General features: G+C 39.7%; 1 protein-coding gene and 1 long non-coding RNA gene across 12 annotated transcripts; one reads left to right on the forward strand and one right to left on the reverse strand.

Moving 5' to 3' along the window:
* The first annotated feature begins 156 nt into the window (after positions 1-156).
* ATMIN (ATM interactor) lies at positions 157-21,113 on the forward strand. 11 transcript variants are annotated; one of them, XR_015806349.1, is made up of 7 exons: positions 157-376; positions 5,759-5,884; positions 6,845-7,044; positions 8,013-9,983; positions 10,220-10,299; positions 12,914-12,947; positions 15,965-21,113. XR_015806349.1 is itself a non-coding variant. In XM_014874453.2 (4 exons), exons 1-4 carry the CDS (start codon positions 164-166, stop codon positions 9,841-9,843), a joined length of 2,370 nt encoding a protein of 789 aa, XP_014729939.2. In that variant the 5' UTR covers positions 157-163; the 3' UTR covers positions 9,844-15,372. The 11 variants fall into 11 exon arrangements, 1 of the variants encoding a protein (XP_014729939.2); XR_015806348.1 differs by lacking the exon at positions 15,965-21,113 and adding an exon at positions 13,229-15,372; XR_015806351.1 differs by lacking the exon at positions 10,220-10,299.
* Positions 15,036-21,509, reverse strand: LOC148222412 (uncharacterized). The gene is made up of 2 exons (XR_015806352.1): positions 21,339-21,509; positions 15,036-16,762 (listed from the first exon to the last, which is right to left on the reverse strand). It is a non-coding gene; the product is annotated as an uncharacterized LOC148222412 (long non-coding RNA).
* Between the last annotated feature and the right edge of the window lie 299 nt (positions 21,510-21,808).

The raw sequence follows: 21,808 nt of genomic DNA on the forward strand, positions 1-21,808 counted from the left end.
GCGCGCGGGCCCGCGCTCGGCCGCGCCGCTCGCAGCCGCCGCCGCGGGGCGCTGGCGGGCGGGGGCGGGGCCGCGCCACGTGCCTCATGAATATTCAGCGGCAGCGCCGCCGATTGGCCGCCGCCCCCGGAAGCGGAGCGGGGGCCGAGCAGCTGACAGCAACATGGCGGCGGCGGCCGGGCGGCGTGGCGGGGGCTTGGGGCGGCCCCCCGCGCCCGTGAGGGACGTGCCGCCCGCCGGGGAGCTGGTACGGCCCTCGGTGACAGAGCTGTCCCAAGTGCGGACCAACATCCTGTGCACCGTGCCCGGCTGCGGGAAGGTGCTGCCCAACAGCCCGGCCCTCAACATGCACCTCAGCAAGGCGCACCCGCTCCAGGTACCGCCGTGAGGCTGGGCCGGCCCCGCCGCCCCCTCCCGCTCGGCCCTTCCCCGTGCTTGCGGGGCTCTGTCGTGGCGCAGCGCCGTGTTCCGCCCCGGGGCCTGCGGCCGGCTCGGGTCCGGGTCCGGGGGGCGGCTGCGGTGTTGGCTGTGCTGGGGTTTGGTTCGTAGTGAGATTGAGTGGGGGCGTGGTTCCTCACCCTGAGAAGAATTGGGATTCTTCCGAGAGATTCGGAGACAATTGGGATTATTCAGCCTAGAAAAGAGGGTGTTTGGGGGTGACCTAATTGAGGCCTTCTAGTACCTGAAGGGAACTCACAGGAAGGATGGGGACAAGAGCCTGGAGTGGCAGGACAAGGGGGTAATGGGTTCAAATGAATAGAGAGTGTGTTTAGGTTAGATATTAGCAAGTTCGACAGTGTGAGAGTGGGAAGACCCTGGCACAGGATGCCCAGAGAAGCTGTGGCTGCCCCGTCCCTGGAAGTGTCCAAGGCCAGGTTGGATGGGGCTTGGAACCACCTGGGATAGTGGAAGTGTCCCTGCCCATGCAGGGGAGTGGAACAAGATGGTGTTCAAGGTCCCCTTCCAACCCAAACGATTCTGTGATTCCAGATGGGAATAATGAAGTGTTTCTCATTGTCTCTTGTTTAAATTTCCCGTTGTGAAAGGCCCCTGCAGGTCCATGTATAAATACACAAGTGTGTGCATGTGGACAGGCTGACCAGTTGTGTTGAGGATTCCTCTAAAATTACTTACAGAAAATAACCAATTTTGCACATTTTTGTAAACATACCACAGGTAGTTAGGAGTTCTTTGGGACTCAGCTTCTGCTGTTTTACTTGCTTATCACCAATCTTTTTGCAGTAGAACTTTTAAAGCCCCACTTGTGAGGTGCTGTGCAAACATGCAGCATTTCCTAACCTTATCAGCTGGCAAACCATCTCCATCCCAGCACCGAGGGCTGTTATGCTGGGGTTTTGTTTGTTTTTTTTAAAATGTCTGAGCTAAAAAAACCGAGCAAAACAGATGGATGCCATTTTGGAAACAAGCCCTCATTTCCATAATACTCCTGAGCTAAGCATGTGCTGGGGAGGAGGAAAACCACAGTTCAGCAGGCACACATTGAGAGTGGGCCTTTTGGAAAAATATCCTTGCTTTTCCCAAAATCATAATGCCAAATGTGCAAGGACAAATTGTATTCCTGGAAAACTTCAAGTGCAGCATTCATAGCTGCATTCTAAAAGTGCAGCGTCAGTGGGTGAACAATAAACATCCCTGTTTTGTGGAATAGCTACAGAGTCAAGTGTGGGTCACACGTGCTCGTTGGTGAGGACCAAAAGGAAAGTGTCAGGTGTCCTTGCTGTCTCCTGTCTCTGGGATGTTTTAATTTCATTTCCTGTACGTGCTAATAGCTTTACTGTGTGTTGTGGGTTAGATCTCCCATGTTCATATGGGGGAGATACAGCAGAAGTTCAAAGTGTTCTTTCAGGTCAGCAGAGTCGTTTTGGTTGTGAGCTGATGCTCTGAGCGTGCACTGCAGCTGGTGGGTTACATAACTCAGGGTATGATGGGTGAGGAAATGCTGCTTTCTCACCCAGCTTGCTGTTAGCCACCAGTGCCTTGAAGAATTAGAGCACACTCCATACACCTGATTACTGAATCTTGTGATAGCTTGGAATAAATACTGAAATGTGGATAGATGCAGGTTTTCAGAAACTTCTTGATTTGTTTCAAGGGCATTGTAATTGAGACTAAAATATTATTGAGGCTTAAGGGAGGCTAAAAATTTTAATATTAGTATTATTCCCTTTTAAGAGGTAGTTGATTCCCCAGATAAAAATAATTTAGTAGATTACATTTATTAGTGAAATATGAAATTAATGAAGAGGCAGCTTTGCAAAGGAGATGGTGAGAAGCTGTTGGGGAAGGAGAGAACATAGTACTTCTGAAGAGAAGGGAGAAGGACTCGGTTGATTTTCATTAATAAAAGTAGCACCAGTAGGATGTTTTGATACCAAAACCCATGAGGGATTGCAGTGGCAAAGGAAGGACATGTACATGGAGATCACCCTGTAAAAACGGAGTCAAGTGCAGCAGTACCAGGTTTTAGTCTTTTGAAGTGAATAACAAACAGTTTGATTAGCTCTGGTTTGTAACAGAAATAACCTGAGGTGGGAAACACTTGCAAAACAATTTGGTCATACACAAATGAGCGTTTAGGGTAAAGCTGCTGTGAGAAGGGCAGTCCTAAAATATCGCAGGGGACTATTCTATGTCAGTACTGTAGGGTAAGGATCTGATTCAAATAAATTTAAATGAACCCAGAAGATGTGTAGAAAATAAATGCTAAGGGTGATGAATGGCAAGTGTTTCTGATAAAGAGAAATTAGAATAATTTGGCTTGTTTGGCCTAACAAAAGAAGATAAAAAGTGTTCATATATAATTTTTTATTTACTGGCTCCTTGACAGAGGATAAGCCAAGAAAAAAAATGAGAGCAGTTGATATAAATAGAGACTTAATATATTAGATGTGATTTTTTTAATTTTATTTTTTTAGTGTTTTGTCTATTATTTTATGGGAAGAAGGGAAACTGCTTCTATGTAGTTTAAAATGAAGCTAGAAGAGTTCATGTGAAGGAGAGAATTCTGTGGATTCCTGTGATAACAGGGAGGCTGTAGCCAGTGTGAAGTGGAAAGGATAGCATACCCTTGGGGTAGGTTACTCAAATACTGCATTACCACAATAGTTGTTATAATAAGAATAAAGGCACTTCTCTCCATGTCCTATTTAGTAAAGAAATGGCTGAGCTTCTGCTGCAAAAACCCCCATGTTTTAAATAGTTGACTACAGTCTACTGCAACATAATTTAAAATTAATCCTTTGGAGTAAGCCTTTCTGGGGCAGGAAAGCAAGACGTCACTAAGTTCACCTTGACTAAGTCTGTAGCAAGGACTGTTAATTCTCATTTTCCGAGTTGTTGTCACAAGCCATGTCAATATTCCTTACAGTACAAGTATCTGCACTGAGAGAAGTTCACTGGACCAATTCTAGCAATAATTTTGGTGGGTGGATGTTGTAGAAACATGGGACATAAGATAGGTAAGGAGGGGAGCTGGGAGAATGTCTAAAACAGGACTGGCCAGGTGGGCTTTGAGAAGATGCAAGATTAGAGCCATGAGGACTTGGGATAGGTCAAAACAAGATTACTGTCCATATACAATATCTTGTATGTGTAGAGTATCTCTCACAATTAATGTGTTGTGGTCTCTGCCACTAAAGGCTATGTTCCAGCTGTTAAAAAAAGCATCTTACTGGTGTCTCTAAAGCATTTTAACACTTGGTATTATTCTATACCTTAGTATTTCAGTAGTTCTAAATAACCTGACTGTGGTTTGCCTGTTAAGTGGCTGAACGTGTTTCCCATATTGCCCTGTCAGTTGTTGGGTTGTGATGTTAAATATAACACACTTAATAACTTTTTATTTAGGAATAAGTAACTCTAATGGCCAGTTACTCAGCGTATTGGTATCATCTGCAGTGGGAGAGGCCAAACACAGATTCCACTTAAAGACAGATCATCTTTCCTCCTGAGGACTTTGACATGTGATGAAAATGTTCTGTGTAAAGTCAGGGTTAAAAGGTGGAACTGGGGCTGGAACATCTAGATTTGTGTTGTTCCTGTTTAGGGCAGTGGCTCTAGGAGGTACAACAATAGTCACAGTGATGATTCAGCAGAGATAGAACAGGCCTGTTAATGAATGGGCTGTCCACAGGAAAAACTGCTGTAATCAAGGTGCTTAGAAGGTTAAAATGTTACATGAAAACTCCCTTTTTAGAGAATTAGTCCAGGTTTTCTTGATATGGTGGCTGATCATTTTGGTTAAGAGGCTCTAAACGTTGCTTCTTTGAGTCTGGTATGTCATTAATGAACTTGTGGCAATGTCAGCAAGTAGCAGTGTTGAGTGTGGGGAAATACAACTGAAATATTGCTTGAAAGGATTACATTTTATAAAGTATCTTAGCTTAAGAGGTGATTTGAGAGAAAACGAAATCATTGAAATATCCCCCTCCCCAGCTTCCTGAGGTGTAAATGAGAGGACTTCAAAAGCAAGGCATGAGTGGCTGAGGACAGCATTGTTGGGTTATGAGTCGCTGCAGGTGGGTAAGAGGTGGGGGTGTGAGCAGTGAAGCCTTTGGGCCCTGGCAGCTGAGGTACATACTTTGTTTGCTTCACACTGGGAGGAGACTGTTGTGCTTTGTGCATTCTCTGTGTTTGGTGTAACCTGTGTAAACACAACCACCTGGAGATGTGCCCAAAGAGGTAGCTAGGGAGTGACTGGTGTGAAATCAGCCTTCCACTACTGACTGTGCTCACTGTCCTCATGCTAAGGAAAATCAGGTGCAGAGTTCAAAAAGGGTATGGTCCCATTTCTTCCCTGAAAAATCATCTTGGGGATGCCACCATGGACTGCATTAACTGGCTCTGGAGACTGTTTGGCCTCCAGTCTCAGGATGGAAGGAGACACACAGATACTCTGAGCATCACATTTTAAGTAGTTCACTTTTAATTTTTTAGACACAGATGCCTGATGCTTCCACCGAGACCCTTTCAAATAGGGTATATGTCTTGTCTGGTTTCCATGCCTGTGTCCTCAGTAGGAAGGGATTCTATGTGGTTGAACAATCTGCACAATCCCACTTGTGTGTCCTTCTTATTCCTTTTGAGGTCTTCTTTGAGCAAGTTGTGTTGCTTTCTTCTATGTACATGTGAGGGTCAGTGAGACAGCTCCCATGGACAGCCTGGATAGATTGGTCACTTAGTATCTGGAGGGTCAGAATTAGCATACCAGTTGTTTCATGGACTTAAGTGAGATTTGGTTTATGATCTAAATTAAGTGGCAGAGCATAATTTGCATTTTTCATTTTATTACAAGTAAACTAAATAGTGCTTACAGAATTCCAGCATCAAGGAAGTGTTGTGTTTCAGTGACTAATCTTAATGGAGCTTCACATACTGTGCTACTATCCAGTAAAATCACATTGAATCAGCAGTCTAGGGTACTATCTGTATGGAAATCTTTTTTTGGCTCAAATAACAGGAAACATGGGACAGGGAATGTCTTGGTAAAAGTAAATAGTACAGGGCCACTACTCCATAGAGCTTGTTGTAATTGCACCTGGTAATTTTGATGGGATATTTGCAAAATGGCATCCACACAGGAAAAAAACTCCATTTGAACTTTCAAATCACATAGGAAAGTGCCTCCAATTCATTGACATGTGTAAACTCGGTGAGCTATAGTTGGTGTGTATTCTGAATATTGTCTTGAATATGCAAACCTGTAGAATTGTCAACTTCTCAACTGGTTCTTTTTCAGGATGGAAAACTTAATGCACCAATAAGGAAGGGTTTGAAAACTTCACAGAAATTCTACTGCTGTCCTATTGAAGGCTGCCCTAGAGGACCAAACAGACCATTTTCCCAATTTTCTCTTGTAAAACAGGTATTCCTGTTTCCTGAAGTATTCTCACACTGATTTAGTCTTGTCTCTACTCCAGAGTGTCCACTTTTGCATACAGATATGAGCATAACCTCTCAGCACATAGGCAGAAGTTAGAGAAATGTATGCAGCAACTCCAAGTGCACATGTGATTCATGAGTTTGCATGTTTGCATGTTGGTATTAGAGGACTGGAACCTTCTGATCAGACAGACGTCGGTGTGTTCTTCTTAACTACATCAGACCCCTCTCCACAAATTAAATAGGTGGAGAAAGATTAAAGAAGAGGGGAAAAAATAGCTGTAGCACTTGATGAAGGTTTAAACTGTGGCTGATGCTTTTAACTGCTTTTTCAAGTGGTCAAGGTTTAAGAGCTTTTCTGTGCTTTAATATCAAAATGCATTTGTTTACTATTTAACGAGCTTAAAAAAACATGTAAGACTTGTTTCTGCATTAGTGAGCAAAAAGAGCACTGTGCTGCAGTTGGTTACCTGTGCTGAGCTGGGGACCCTGTAGGAGCTGAGTGTCTGGCACTTGCTGCCATAAATGAGAAGGAAAAATTCTGGTGTTTGCTCTGGTGTTGACCTGTACAACTTAAGATTGTTTGCTCAGTTGTAGATCTTCAGGAGTGTGCACATGTTGCAGCATAGACTTACTGTGCTCTTTTGGCAAGGTTGATCTATAGATTTATTGATGTCCACAGGAAACCTTCAATAGCATTAGAATAGGTAAATGTTTATCTGTGTTTTTAAGATGCATGTAGTATCAGCAGATTTGCAAACTTCAGATTCTCTCTATTGACTTCTTTACACTTATTTGTAGTAACACTTTAAAAAAATAATTAATGCTACACTTCAGCGCTACTTAGCAACTAAAAAATTGCAGATATTTTCTCCCCTAACCATGATTTTCTTTTTTTAATCTTCACTGAAAGCTAATGTTTACTTTCCCTTGTGTATTCTAGCACTTTATGAAAATGCATGCTGAAAAGAAGCACAAATGTGATAAATGTAGTAACTCCTATGGCACAGAATGGTATTTGAAACGGCATATAGAGGTCTGTGGCAAGACTTTCCAGTGTACTTGTGGGTGCCCTTATGCCAGCAGAACAGCATTACTGTCTCACATTTACAGAACTGGCCATGAAATTCCTGCAGAACACAGGTAAAAGTGAAGCAGTGAAGTTATGATACATTCATCACCAAGTCCTGTGTGTCTCATGTGCTTGCTGCCTTTTTGTCTCCTTTCTGTTGATTAAATAGGAAATAGGATCATGTTGTTTTAGCTGAAAAGCAGTTTGCAGTTTCTTTGTTGCTTTTGGGAGTTTCTGTTTTGTTGAAGGCAGTGGTGATCATCTAATCAGTAAGATCTGGTTTCCCTACATAGAAAACAAAAAGTACTGATGACACTGCAGTGCTTGGCATAAATGGTGGTTCTTGTTGCATCTGCTTTTACAGTTCTGTGAGAGTAGAGATGATTTGGAAATGTTTATAGCTGGTAACTGAGGAGTGGAATGCAGTTCAGATTATTTTCTTGTACAGTCTAGTCATTGTTGCAATTGTTGGTGGATGTATTTTTTACCATCTCTCTTTGCATGTTTAGATTTATAGTTTTAATATGTATATATTTTTTATTTCATAAAAGGCAATCTACTTTCTGAGGCCTAACCTGTCTGTCTTTGACGTTCAACTGCTGCAAAATTTAAGTTTTGTGTGAAGAATTGCTAATTTTTATCTTCCATTTCCATGAGAGACCATTACCTGTACACATATTTTAAGAGCTCTGTTGCTTCACTGCTCAGTCTGAGTCAGTGTCAAAATAACACATTAAAAGTCTTCAAATCAGAATGCTTAATGTACAGAGGGGAAGAAACCATGTAAACTTGAACATCCTTTTGGAAATATGTCTCCATAGCGGGTAATGTTCTTTTTTAAAATGAGAGAACAGGGAATTCCATATAACAAAATTGAATTTTATGGAGTCTTTTTATGTTTTAATCTGGATTAATTGTCTTCTCATATCCAACCTCCTCTGTGACTTCAGTTTGTATTTTCAATGCAGTGACTCAAAAGAATGGACGGCAGATGTTCTGTGTTTGAAAGAAGTATAAATTATTGATCTCATGTTCACAGGGATCCTCCTAGTAAGAAAAGGAAAATGGAGTCCTCCGTACATAATCAGCAGTTGGCAGAGAAAGCAAACGAAGCATTCAGCAATACACACAGTACTGCTCCTGGCACTCAGGAATTGGAATCCTCTGAAGTGAAAGTAGTGGCCTCTCTTGAAGGATCCTGCAGTTCTAACTTCACGAACCAAATGCAGCCAAAATGTGCACCAAAGATGCTTTTACCCAAGCCCAAGGTGGCTTTGGTTAAACTTCCAGTAATGCAGGTTGCTCACTTGCCTGTGTATGTATCTGCAGCAGACTCTTCTGTCAAACCTGCTGTAGTGGCTGTTGATAATCAAGGTTCAGTTGTAAGTACTGTTCATTTATTGCCTCAGTCTATAGGAATTCTGATTCCAGCCCTGGAGGCAGAAACACTTGTATTTAAAGACAGTATGCCTGTTTCAAAAGTGACGACTTCTGGTGATCGTGAACCAGTAAGTACTGGTGTACAAGTTGAATTGGACAAGGTTACATCAAATAACACAGGGCAAGAGCTGGGGACTGTTTGTCACAAGAACAAAATTTCTTCAATAAATATACAGACTGACTTATCTTATATCTCACAGAGCTTTGTACCAGCTGCAGCCTGGACTCCTAATTCTTCTGTGTCCTCTTGTTCTCAGACAGATCTGTCATTCAGTTCCCAGGTTTCATTACCCATCAGTGTACAGACACAGACACTACTGCCTGCTTCCAAACTGACTTCATCCATAGCTGCTCAGACTGATGCTTTCAGTCAAGGCTGTTTTCCAACGTGTGGCATTTCCAGAGAGACTCAAACCAGTAGGACACAGGACTGTATTGATGGAAGAGTACAGATGGACCAGGCTGTAATGTGCAGTGACATTTTTGACAATGTTCCTTCATCATATAACGTTTCTACTCATATTGAACTTCCAGAAAACAATTTAATGCCTGCAAATATAGATCAAACCTTGCTGCAAAGAAGTAGTTGCAAGAGCCTGAATCAGGATACGGTTAAGTCTGAATCCCTTATCAGCTTCAATACACAGACTAATATACTTCCACCTCAAAATACAACAGATAATCAAACCCAGACAATGGACCTGCTAAGTGATCTGGAAAACATCTTTTCAGGAAACATGTCTGGCCAGACACTGGATAATCGTGGCCTTTTGTCTGAGACAAGTTCTAATGCTGACACACATCTTCCATCTGGTCCATCACAGAGCACAGGGATAGACTTTGACATTGAAGAGTTCTTTTCAGCATCTAACATCCAGACTCAGACTGAAGAGAGTGAGCTTGGTACCCTGAACTCTGAGCCAGTTTTGGAGTCACTGGACATTGAAACTCAGACTGATTTCTTATTTTCAGATAGTGCCACACAATCATATAACTGTCGAGGCAATTCTAACTTCTTAGGTTTGGAGATGTTTGATACACAGACACAGACAGACTTGAATTTCTTTTTGGACAGTACTACCCATCTGCCTTTAGGAAGTATTCTGAAACAGTCCAGTTTCTCAATGAGCACTGATTCATCTGATACAGAAACCCAGACAGAAGTATATATGGCTACTAAAAATACACCTACTCAGAATATTGAAAGCAAAGTCCAGCTCAGTAGTGCTGAGACACAGACTATGGATAGCTGCTTTGAGAATCTGGGGAGTTTATTCCTTACCAGCAATGAAACACAGACAGCAATGGATGACTTCCTTCTGGCTGACTTAGCCTGGAATACAATGGAGTCCCAGTTCAGTTCAGTAGAAACACAGACCTGTGAAGAGCTGTGCTCCTTGTTCCAGAGCTCTGACAAGCCCAGCCATTGAGTGCTACATAATATAACTGTTTCCTGTGGTTTGAATTTAACTTATTGGGGTGGGAGAGATGGCTTTACCAAGTGATCCACTTAGCATTATTGAATGTACTTGTCATGAGCAGTTGACCTAAGAGACTTTTCATGCTGAAGGTACTCTATTGAATATGTAACTTTACATAAACAATGTGTGTATAAATAGAGGGGATGGGGGGGCTGTAACATGTTAATGTACATTTGAACCTTAAAAAATTATGTGGTGCCTATGTTTTTTTCCTCAAACTTCTTTATGAAGCTGTTACTGCTTTCATCTAAGTGGAAGAACTTTTAAAGTTGTTCTCTATCTCTCTCTCTCTCTCTCTCTCTCTCTATTCCTGGCTTACATGCAGGGTTCCAGTGTGCTGGACCAAAACCCTGACCTGTTCAATTGAGATGCTTCCCTGAACTTACGGGGGAGGATTCTATTAGTGTAAGCTACTTCTGTTTACTTTTTTTAGTAGCTTGTATTTTAAATCCGGCATGAACATAATCAGCCGTATTGTCTTCTTTTACTTTATGCCTTCACAGCTCTTTCTCCTGCATAAGCTGACATTTTCCAAATACCTGTCCAAACACTAGACACATAGAGATTCTTGAACTGTTGAAAATATTTATTATTAAAAATGTGTGTAGAAAACAGTATTTTTTTTTTTTTGCCTTGAGTGGCACTAATGCTCTTTGAAGGGTAGGAAAAGAACTTGGAATTTGTAATTGTAAGGAAAATTAGTATGTTGTCCTTTAAGCTAGTGTAATAAATGGGACTAACATTTTTAGAGTCTTCAGAAGGGATTTGCTTAAATTATTTCTGTCTGTAAGATGCAAATGTTACAATGTGTGTGCCTCAGAGACTGGAATCATTTGGTTTTGCTGAAATTCTCCTAGCTTTATTGAGATATGAGTTGAGAAATGTTACAGTGGTTTACTTCCTTAAGAGAAATCTTTAAAAATGGGAAATTAAATTCCTTAAAACACTCACCTGGACTTCGGTTTTTGGACTTCCTGCTTCCAAAAACAATGGGAATCCATACAGCAGAGCTGGGAATTCAGCTCACAGTAGCCCTTCCAGAACAGCTCTATCTTGCTTTTGCACTTTGATCTGCAGCCCTCAATTCCTGCAGCTTTTACAGTTTCCCGAGTATAGTCAAATTCACACAAACTGATTTTTCAGAGAAGCATATGACCTCTTGGCACCTTTTTTTTTTAATGTTTAGCTTCCCCTAATGCCACTGTTTGCAATATTTTTCATTTACGTTAAGCCAGTTGTGAATGTATGTTGGAATTTGGCCTTAAGTAATTTTTATCTCTTAATACAATATCTGTGAAATGTAGGCCTCTGGTTTTGTACTGGACAGGTTTTAGTTTCTGTTACCTTAAAGGAAAACTTTATTGCAAATTCCTGGGCCTGTAACAGACTTTACTCCTCCATTGTTAGAGGAGAGGTATTGGTTGCATATTTACTGTGCAGCCCAGCAGCAAATGTATGTCCAAGCCTTAGGTTTTGAGGACTCCCTATGCTTTGTGCTGCATATTCTCAATTCAAGGATGTGGGAGTGAAGTTACTCATCCATTGCAGCCAGCTTGTTTTTGTTGCAGATGAGCAATACCTTTCTTTTTCCATTTTTTTCTTTGTTGTTTCCTAATACTCTTTATATTGCCGTGGTGAGTATCTTTACCTTTACTGAAATAATCTCTTTAGATTAATCCTGAAACTCACATTTTTCTTCTGAAACCCCATCTGTGTTGCCTGTTTGATTTTTCAACATGTCTAGATATGATTTCAGACATTTCCATTCTGGCTGAAGAAACTGCAGAATGGAATCTTGCAGTTCCTCAGGAGAAAGTAACTGCTGGGGGAAACCCCCAGGTTTCACAATGTCTGTAGAATTCATATCTGAAGGGTGGGATATATTTAAAAAAGGAAGGCCTCACTTGTAATTTTGCTTCTTATGAAGATATGACTGACTCATATTTACCTGCCTACTTTGAAATTGAGAGATAAGATAAAGAACAAAATTAGGTTAATTTATTCTATTGCGATATCTTTCTAGTAATTTCGCAACTTCACATTTTAAAGTGTTTTTCCTTCTCCTTTCTTCTCCTGGCTGGAATACCAGAGAACTCTTCTTCATACACTGATTTTTGTGTTTCCCATATGCAAGTTGACATATGAAAGAGAGGCAGTTCCTATAAACCTGGTTTGGAAAAAGGGTATTTTCCACAGCTATAGAAAGCTGTTCATTACCTCTGAATTTAGAAAGTCAGACTTAACTCTGCAAGAGAAGGAATCTTTAGTGCTGAGGAGCAGAATTTCTGAAGGGTTTGAATCGTAGCCATCTGAGAGACAGCGAGGTTTAAAGTATTTTGAAACTAATTTACAAATTAGAGTGATAATTGCCATGTTACTGTGTAAGCCAAAGCTCTCAGCATCAGGGACTGTCAGGAAAAGACCCAAAAGTTTGTGTGGATGAAATCTTACAATGTAATCATTACCCAGTTATTGTACTTTGTAATTAAAAGTATTTCTGAGCTTTGTGTGTTTTATTAGAACATGCACATCACAATCCTTTCAGTCATGCTATTGGTTTAAACCAGTTTGGACTTTAATTAGGTGAACACTACTATAACATGAAGTAATTTATTTAAAGTGCAGTATTAAGAAACTTAATAAATGTCTGCACTGTCTTTGGAAAGACAAATTAACTTCTGACCAAAGTTAATTTCTTTCTTCACTAATTTGGTTCTCCATTAATTATTCATAGAAATGAAAAACAGGTTTGGATCATGTATGTCTGGCGTACATCACTCAGTTTGGATTTATTAAGTATTTTTCTGAAAATGTGAATACTTCATGGTTTGGTGAATCCCACACAAAACTTCTTGAAACCTGATCTGAAACACTGTTGCTGAATATTAGGAGTTCTTCACATTTAAACAAATTCTTGGAAAAGGCTGATTTTCTGTTTTTGCCTTTGTTATAAAATAAACTTCAGACACAACTATTTCTGGGTAGAACTAAAATTATACTTATCTCCCTTTTTCTGCAGTTTGTCTCTGATTTGATTTTCAAGGCAGTATGTTGTAAGTATTGGTCAGCTGTGACTTGCTATCTTACTCTTTTTTGTATCCTCTTGCTATTAGAGTTGCTATACAGAAATTAACATCAGATTCTCTGTAGCCTCTTAGCCCAGTTTTTTTTATCTGGAAGTGATACTAATGTTACGTGCACTTACCCTTTGTGTTTCCTGCTTAATTCTGTTAAGCTGTGATTGCTGGATCTTGATCTGGATTCCTGTTTAACACTGTTATAAAATTCAATTAGTATTTTTGTAGTTTCATTTGTGCTTTTCTTTAATATGTAGAGTCGAACAAAGGAAACAGCAGATTTGGGACTTGCGTTCTGTGAGAACATAGGCACAAATAAGCTGAAAAATGAAAGGTCTGTCTTGTTGCCTTCCGTATTTGTTTGTCAGAATACTAAAAGTTTGTCTGACAGTAGTTGTTTCTTCTTCTTATGGCTTTATTTGTGTCTGTTTCTACTAATACACCTGTGAATACTTTGCTGTGGGTAGGGAGGGAGTTCTCCCCAAAACTTTGTGTTGGCCTAGAAAAATTTGTAGTTTTAAGTCGGAGTTTGCTAATGCTACGTATTCTTAGTTATGCGAAGCTGCTTGTGTCTAGAAAATTCTCACTTCCAAAGGGTATGAAAGCATTAAAAAATGTATTTATACTTGCAGATGTAAATTAAACAGCTGCAAAAGCAACCTTGTGAAACCTCGTTTAGTTTTGAACAACTTGATCAGTGTCTGTAACTTAATGTATGTAACTAACTCCTTACAAATTTTTATTCCAAGACATAATACACAGGGTTTTTTGTTGGAAACAAGAGGCTTTTTCCTGTTAGTCATGTGGACCCCAATTGTGTAGGGGCAACAGAACAAAGAGCTGGTGACTGCCTTCCACTTGTTCTAAATCCTTATGCTGCTAAGATGTGAATTGATTTTTTTGTGAGGTTGGGTAGAAATGTAAGAGTTGGCAGGACTGGGGGCTTAGGGGGCTAGAGGGGGTTTAATAGCCTTTTAAATTTAGGGAAACTTAATAGAACTGATACTGAATCAACATAGGGTGCTCAACTTGCAAAAGAACATGTTCCTGAAATGGTAGCTGGGAGGTGAACTGAATGTACTTGCCTTTAACATTAAGGTTGTACAACTTCCTTTGCTTTAATATATTTCTGACATATGCTGATTTTTTTAAACATTATCTTAATATGTACCATAGACTGTTCCAAATACATTCACACCAAATTGCTGGTAACTTTCTGGGCCTTGCAAGCTTTTTCATTCATTCCTGTTTGGTTTAAGGTGCTGCTATGCTTGTGTCCTGGTGGGATGGGCCTCCTGTAAGCAGGCTGCCATTGATAACAGGAACACTGTGAGGATATGGCTGTTCAATGGTAGCAAACCAGTATATGGTGCAATCAAGCATCTTCTGGGTTTTTTTCTTGTTGTTTTTTAAGAGTTGATGTGAACTTAAATGTGTGTGAGAAGGACTTGCTGCTTAGAACACGACTGAATTCTCTTGTTCCAAGTGCCATTGCTATGCAATGAACAGAACTCAGTGCTCAGCCCATGGTAGGGGTGAGGGAATGTTTGTGTTTGTGTGTGTGACTTCACTGAAAACGTAACCAGACAGCCCGAAACGGTGGAAACTCCTCAAGGAACTGCCCAGTTAAATAACAGAAGTCCCTTTACTTGTGACCATTTTTCATATGCTGACTTTACAGTACCTTCAACAACTAGCAATGGAATATAATGGATGACTTGTGGTGATGTCAGCTCTACATTTCACAACATCCAGTGCTTTACATGCTTCAAGCACCTGCATGCAGAGCTAGATTGACAGCATCTCTGGCTACAGACATTTGCAAGTGCATCAGTGATAAAGCTAGATATGAAAGGTGGCCATATCTTTGCAGTTTAAAGACTTCAACACCTGATTACAATCTCATTTAAATTTGTAATTGTTTGGAATGAATGAGTAGTAAATCTCATGGGTGAGTCTTTCCCAAAATGTGTGTGAGTTAATCTCAACAAGGCTGAGAAATGTCTTTAAATATTTTTCTTTTCATTACTGGTGGGATTTTTTTCATTTAGTGGACAAATCTAGTTTTCAAAGGATATTCATGTTTAATTCTTGCTATTTAAGCCAGTAAACTTGCAGTGACCAGACAAAATCAAGCATTCATTTCTTAGACTTATTTTACAAGTGACAATCCCAAAGAAGTAATGTTGTCCTAGTAACTGTGAAGCTTGTATTACATTATTGCATGCAGAGAAAACCTTGTGCCAAAATACTGTTTCATATTTCCCTCTGTTGGAAACTGAAGTGTTACACAAAGCTACTAGTAAGTTATTCACAAGTATTGAAATGTTTTGTTCACAAATGAAGCACTTATTCAGTCCTGTAAATTATACATATTTTGGAATAAAGTTAACTTCAATCATTTTTTGCCTTCTGTTTTAATGGCCATGACCTCTGCCTGCAGAGGCCTGGGTGGGGGATCCAGTGCCTATTGGCAAGTACCACCCATTGCTCCTGAACATCTTATTTTTATTTTACAAAATCTCTGCCAACTCAGAAGCTTTCAAAATATATCTTATGATGTCACTTCTTGATCTTTGGAGGTGCAAAAAGATTCTCTGTCTCAAACCTCTCATCAGCACATGCAAAATGTAATCTTTACCTTGTACATGCAGTGGAATGAAAACCTCTGCAGATTCAGCTCTGTGACAGATGCCTCACCTCTACAGAAGACTCTCAGGACATGGCTCCTTTGCTTTCTTCCACAACCTTACCATCCACCCCTTCTGTAGCTTTTAAGATCTCTGGTGTCATAACACCAAGTAGAAATTCAGCTGCATTATGATGGTTGGTTTTCAAAGTATCCTATTCTCTCTAACACCTTACAATTTTGTAATGTCTTTTATATAACTGAGAAGGTATTTTTTGCTACTGTAAATATTTTAAAACCTCCAAACCCTAGAGTGGCTTGGTTTGAGTATGTCTCATACTCTATCCTTTTTCTTCCTATACAGTTCCCATGCTTAGTGTTGATACCACCTTTTTCTGTCAGTTGGAGGATCTAAAATGCTGATTTCTGTTTTTCTGTAAGTCTTGCATGTGTGATTCAGAGGAGGTGAATGGGCAAAAGCCTCATGACTGAAGGTTCATCTGCACGCATGGACAGCAGGAGGCTACTGTGTTCAGCCCTGTCACAGTCCCAGGTAAGCATTTGCAAACAGCAGCATTCAGGTATTTCCAGAGTGGAAATGGAGGTATTTATGGAAGGGAGGATGTCATATATATCTGTAAATTCCTGTTCAGAGCATTTAAAATCATGGAATGGTCATATGTGTAAGATCTTTCTGGGAGTAACAGACATATTCCCGTCATGGGGCTGGCTCTGCTTTAGATGAGGCTGGTACTTCAGGCTTTTCATTATTCAGAAAATATTTGACTTGTGGGCAAAAGTCAGGTATTTTCACAGATTGCACCTCTGGAAACTTTACAAATGGTAGACAGTCTGAAAGGCAGGCAAAACTAACTCTTGATTGAGAACAGACTGAGAAGAAAGTGGCTGTTCAGAGATAGGGAAGACCTATCTATATTCAACTACTGTATTTTCAAACTACTTTCTTGCCTGCTATTACTGAGAATTTTGCTGGCAGTGGAAGTGTTCCTGACTGGTTTGGGTTTAGCTCCTGAATTTCCTTCACTTGAAGAAATTGCATGCTGGCAAGCTGATTGTTTTCCATCAGAACAATGCAGTTAGGGGCTGATTTTCTTTCTGGCTCCAGGATTTGACAGTGAATCGGTCCTTTGGATGTTTGGACCTAAAACAATAGGAGAAAAATGTTGATTTAACTTTCAGGTGTTCCATCACTGCATTTTTACATTGTTGTCAACAATTCACTTGTTTTGTTTTGGCACCTTGGATGGAGGAAACACTTCTGGCTGATCCAGCCTGTAACTTTATTTCCTTTCCTTGGACAGGAATGGTGTTGTTTTTGAGAGAACTTAACACAAAAACAAGAAGCTGCAGTTTCCTCTGCTGGAAGAACGCAGCGTATTCAAAGGCACATAACTTGATTAAGTTTATGAAGGCTGAAGTGTTGTGTATTTGTTTCTAGGTCTTTAGTCAGCAGCTTTTCTGGCCTTCTGCTGCAGGTCTTGTAGAATAATCTGAGTGTGGTCTATGTTCTTTTATCAGGTTGTAGCAAAACCTGTCTAATCTGTCTGATTTGACAGTTTCAAAAAACACAGCAAAACTCTTACCTCGCATGAAACACTGGAAAACATGGAAATAATGTTTATAGTTTTCCTTGCAACTTTTTTTTAATGTAGTCCTAAAAATCTGCAATGGCTGAAGCTTAAAATTAGTACAACAAACATCTTTGGCTTTACTTTTAATTGGTAATGCATTCATTTTTCAGCTTTCTCACTGAAGCAGGATTATTTTCACTTGTCTGAATGGAAGAAATCTCCCTCTGGTGTTTGAAAAATGTTTCTAGTTTCACAGCTATAGATAGATGGATGAATGGATGGATGTTTGCATTTTCTATTTAGTGGAAAATGCGACTGAAATAAGTAAATATTAATTTCTTTATCTTGGGGCTATTTTTGAAGGATGCTTGCACATCCTATTTGTGAAGGATGTTTGTTTTGTAGAGGTTGCATTTTATATCTAAATATGGAAAACATATTAGAAAGTATTTTACCACAGGAGGAAAGGTCCAAAGAAGGGAAGAAAATGGTCTATTAGATCTAATAGTGAAAAAAAAATAAAGCATGCAACAAGCTTATTTTTGGGTCTATAAAGTCATGAACTAGTGCTACTGAGACCATTTGGAGTTGATAGAAAGCCCCGTGGTTATTTTATAGCATGGCATGAAGACTGAGTCACAAGGACTCTTACTAGAAGATGGGATTTGAGGACATCCCTGAGTGCATTTTTTCAGTTTAAAAGTTCTAGGATTGAAAGAGTCACAGACCAGCTTGCTGTTACTTAATCCTTGTTAAGAAAATTCAGTCCTTCTAAAAAGTGCCAAATTATTTGTATAAGAAAAATAAATGCTCTTTATAATTTTCTCCATAAAGGTGATATATATGTTAGGGTATTTTTTCTTTTTCACTGTCTTAACTGGGATTTTTTTTTCTTGCTCTCTCTAAAAGTCTTAAGCCACTCAAGAGTCAACAGATAGTTAATGCTTAATTACTAAAATTGTGTCTGAGCTTCATCATGCTCTAAGGCAGATTCACAAGGTCATAAATGTAGGTAAACTGTTAAAAGTATATTTTCTTGCTAATGACATGTCTTCATTTGGATCCCAATATTTTAAAAGGAAAATAACAACAAACCAAAACCCTAGAAACCAGCACCCAATCACAAAACACCCTTTCCAAGTGTCACATCTTTTGTTTAGCAGAACTTTCAGCCTGTAGATCATTGTTTGACATCAAATATCCTTGATATAACAGTATGAATCAACGGATTTTCACCTTAATAGATAAAGACTGCATAACCTGGTTGGTATAGATAATATTTGATGCAGAAATCAATGCCATTGTTCTTTTACAGAACTCAAGCTCACTATCTAATTCTAATCTGGCACTTCTTGAGATGTGACTAAGATATTTTCTTGGGGAAATAAATAAAATCTGAGTTAATGATCAGTGTGGGAAGGTATTTTTAAAGTAGGAGCATGCAGAACAACTGTTATCACGCAAGGCTTACAGACTGTCAGTGTAAATACCATTGTCACATTCATGTAGTCACATAAGATTATTGAAGTCAGGAGTGATATTCTCATGTAACACCTACATAGTTCATAAGCTTCAGAGGAGCTGCACAGATACAAATGAGAGTAGAAGTTGACCTTTACAGTTCTTGTACTGAGTCACAACTTCATCTCCAAAGCTGCTGTGACTGTAATGCACTTTGCCTTTACATCCATTTTATCTGCCTGCAGTTCTCATTGCTAAATATAAACCTGTTCTGGAAAGTTAAAGTGGACATGTGACAGTGGCCACTTTGGATAAGCCCCAGCACTCAGACACTCTGCCCTATTAATGGTTCCATCATAGTTCTACCTAATGCTCCTCAGCGCTGGTGTTTGCTTTCTCCTAGATTACCTGGACTCGAGACAATCAGTAAATGCAGCAGAAGAAAGCTCCCTGTTCACTTTCTGCTGCAGTTCTGTCTTTTTCTTTGCAAATCTTTTAACAAAACATTTAGCTGGAAATTCTCAAGGATCAGACAGATTTTAATTGCACTTTGGCATGGCAGAAATGTCAGAGGCACTCAGCTCACATAGGCAAACAAGAAGTTGTCTTTAAAAATGTCAATGTCAGCTTCAAGATGCAGAGACAGGCCACCAAAATGTTATTAGGACAAGCCTTTATCCTGTAACCGTGTTATTTAAATCTGCAGAGGGAGAGGAGTCTGGAGGAATGAAAACAATGCCTGAGTGCCGTTTCCTAAGGCTGTCAACAATAATTTCAATATAAGACCACCTGCTCTTCTTGCTTTATAATAGAGCAAAGCTGCATAGCTGTAGAATTTACAAGATGCTGTCTCCGTTAATGCTGGCACCTTCTAAATTATCTTGTCATAAAAATAATACCTTCCAGCAAAAAGATAATAGGTATTTCTTTAAAGGGGATAGCTAGGGCAGTACTAATGATTTCTGTATCAGCTTGGTTTTGGCAGTATTATTTAGAAAAGAGTCTTGAAAAATGTCCTTACCACGGCACTATAAAAGCAGAGAGAGATTAGGCTTTGAAACTTCAGTGTTCAAAATTTTATGAACTAAATTAAGATTGAGAGGGGGTGGTGGATGGCTGCCTACTACTGCATACATTAAACCATAGTTTCTGTGTGTGGTAGTGCTTACTTGCTTCTAAGGATTTCAGCATTTGCTGTGTACAAATATTTATAGTAGGCAAACCCAAATTTTCTTTTTAAATTTATATTCACAAATGGTGCCTGATGCTTCCCATCTTTAACTCAAACCACAGTTTCCACATCACAGAAGGATGCACAAGGCTGCAGGCTATTTGAGGGAATGTCTGTGTGTATATGTGTTAAATTTCAGTACTCAAGACTTTCCTTTACTGCATCTGTCTTAAAATTCATCAGAAGGGGCAGACCAGCATGGTAGTAAGGACACCCTCAGAAGTGAAAGCATGGGTAAGAGTTGCCACAGCACACTTGGCAAGCAAGCAAGAGTAAAAAGAAAGCAGCAGCATCCTCAGATTCAGTGAGACTTGCTGGGAATGTTTGGATTGAGAGGAGAAAAGAGAAATACCATTGTGAGAATTGTAGTGGTGTTTGCACAGTGACAGTGCTTGAGACAAGGCTGAGGTGCCCCTGTATCTCATGTTGCCTCGATCTGGCTAGTCCAAAGCTTATTGTGTTGGTTTGGGGGGGGGGGGGTTTGTTCTTTCTTTTCACTGTAGTTTCTGAGGTTTTATGCTATTTTTTTGTTTAATACTTTGGAGGAATATGTATTTTCAACTCAGTTACATGAACTACCTGACCTGCAATCACCAGAGAAGAAGGAAGTTGGGGTTTTTGGTTCCATGAAATAGCATGGTTGTGGAAGGAAAGAGGAGAAAGCCAAAAAGCAATAGTATTACACAAGTTTATGATAAGAAGTTGGGCAACTAACATTACCAGAAGACGGGAAATGAAACTTTACAAGGGTACCCCTATTGTGTAAAGTACAACAGAAGCTAAATTATTCCAAAGTTGTGTTCCCAGGCATACCACTAAACATCCAGACCTGACTGTGTAATTTGGTTTGAACCAATTTAGCTTACTGGTGCTGATAGTTTCACAGTGGTATAAAAATGCAAAGACTGCATATATTGATGTAAAAAATAAAGTTCTCGCTACTTGATTTAAAATGAACATCAGCAAAAACAAGTGTTAATTCATTTTAAAATGTTAATTATGACAGAGAGAAATTACGGAAAAAATAATTCAAAAGGATGTAGCCTTAAAACCTGTTTGAACAATTACTTGAGTCTGTTCTTGTTCTGCTCCATATTAATATGAGTAGATGAAAACCAGACATGAGTTCATGTTGTTTTACTGAAATACTCATTTCTGTGAGGGAGACACAGGAAAGAGACCTAAAAAAAATCTTTCCCATGGTGTGTATTAAAGGACAAGTGAGACAATTTAAAGATTCTGGGCTAATGAATTCAGATGTACTTACTTACGTTGTTACTATTTGATTTTGTGAAACCTGTAATCAGGCTGCAAATATGAGACAGTGACACAATGAAACATAATGGTGTCAAATTTAATACCGATGGGCATAATTTTCCCTACCTATGAATCATCTGTCATTAAAACGATTTGGAAGCCAGCAGCAATAACCTAAGAACTATTTTCATACTTACTAGTAAAGGAATTAAAGCTGATTGTTCTAATATGAGACAGTGGGTAGCTACTTTTCCGTGGGTTCTGCTGGTGGCTTTGGGTTTTTTTTCCTCTTAGTCCTTATCAGGTTTACTTGTCCTATTCTTAATCTTATCAGCCGCATTTCCACTGCCTAGACTGTCAAAGGAACACCAAGTGCTGCAGATAAAATGCTAGAGGTGTAAAAAGCTCCTGCTCAGAAGCTAAATCAGAATCACATGTCAACGCAGTTCAGGGTCAGGCTCTGGCAGGATGGTAGGATCATTGTTTTTAATGCCATTTACTAATTAATAATGAGTCCCAGATTACGGAAAGTCTGGAATGAAGCGGCTTACTAAAGTGGTGGTTTAGCTCTTTGAACCGGCTACACCAGAGTCTGTCATTAAACTGGAATTTATTTAAATATTGCTCAGCAATTTCCAAATGCTGTTCTGGCAAGAGGCAGCGTGGT

Source organism: Sturnus vulgaris, chromosome 12, assembly GCF_052056855.1.
Source record: "Sturnus vulgaris isolate bStuVul1 chromosome 12, bStuVul1.hap1, whole genome shotgun sequence".
In the NCBI taxonomy this organism is placed as follows: Eukaryota; Metazoa; Chordata; class Aves; order Passeriformes; family Sturnidae; genus Sturnus; species Sturnus vulgaris.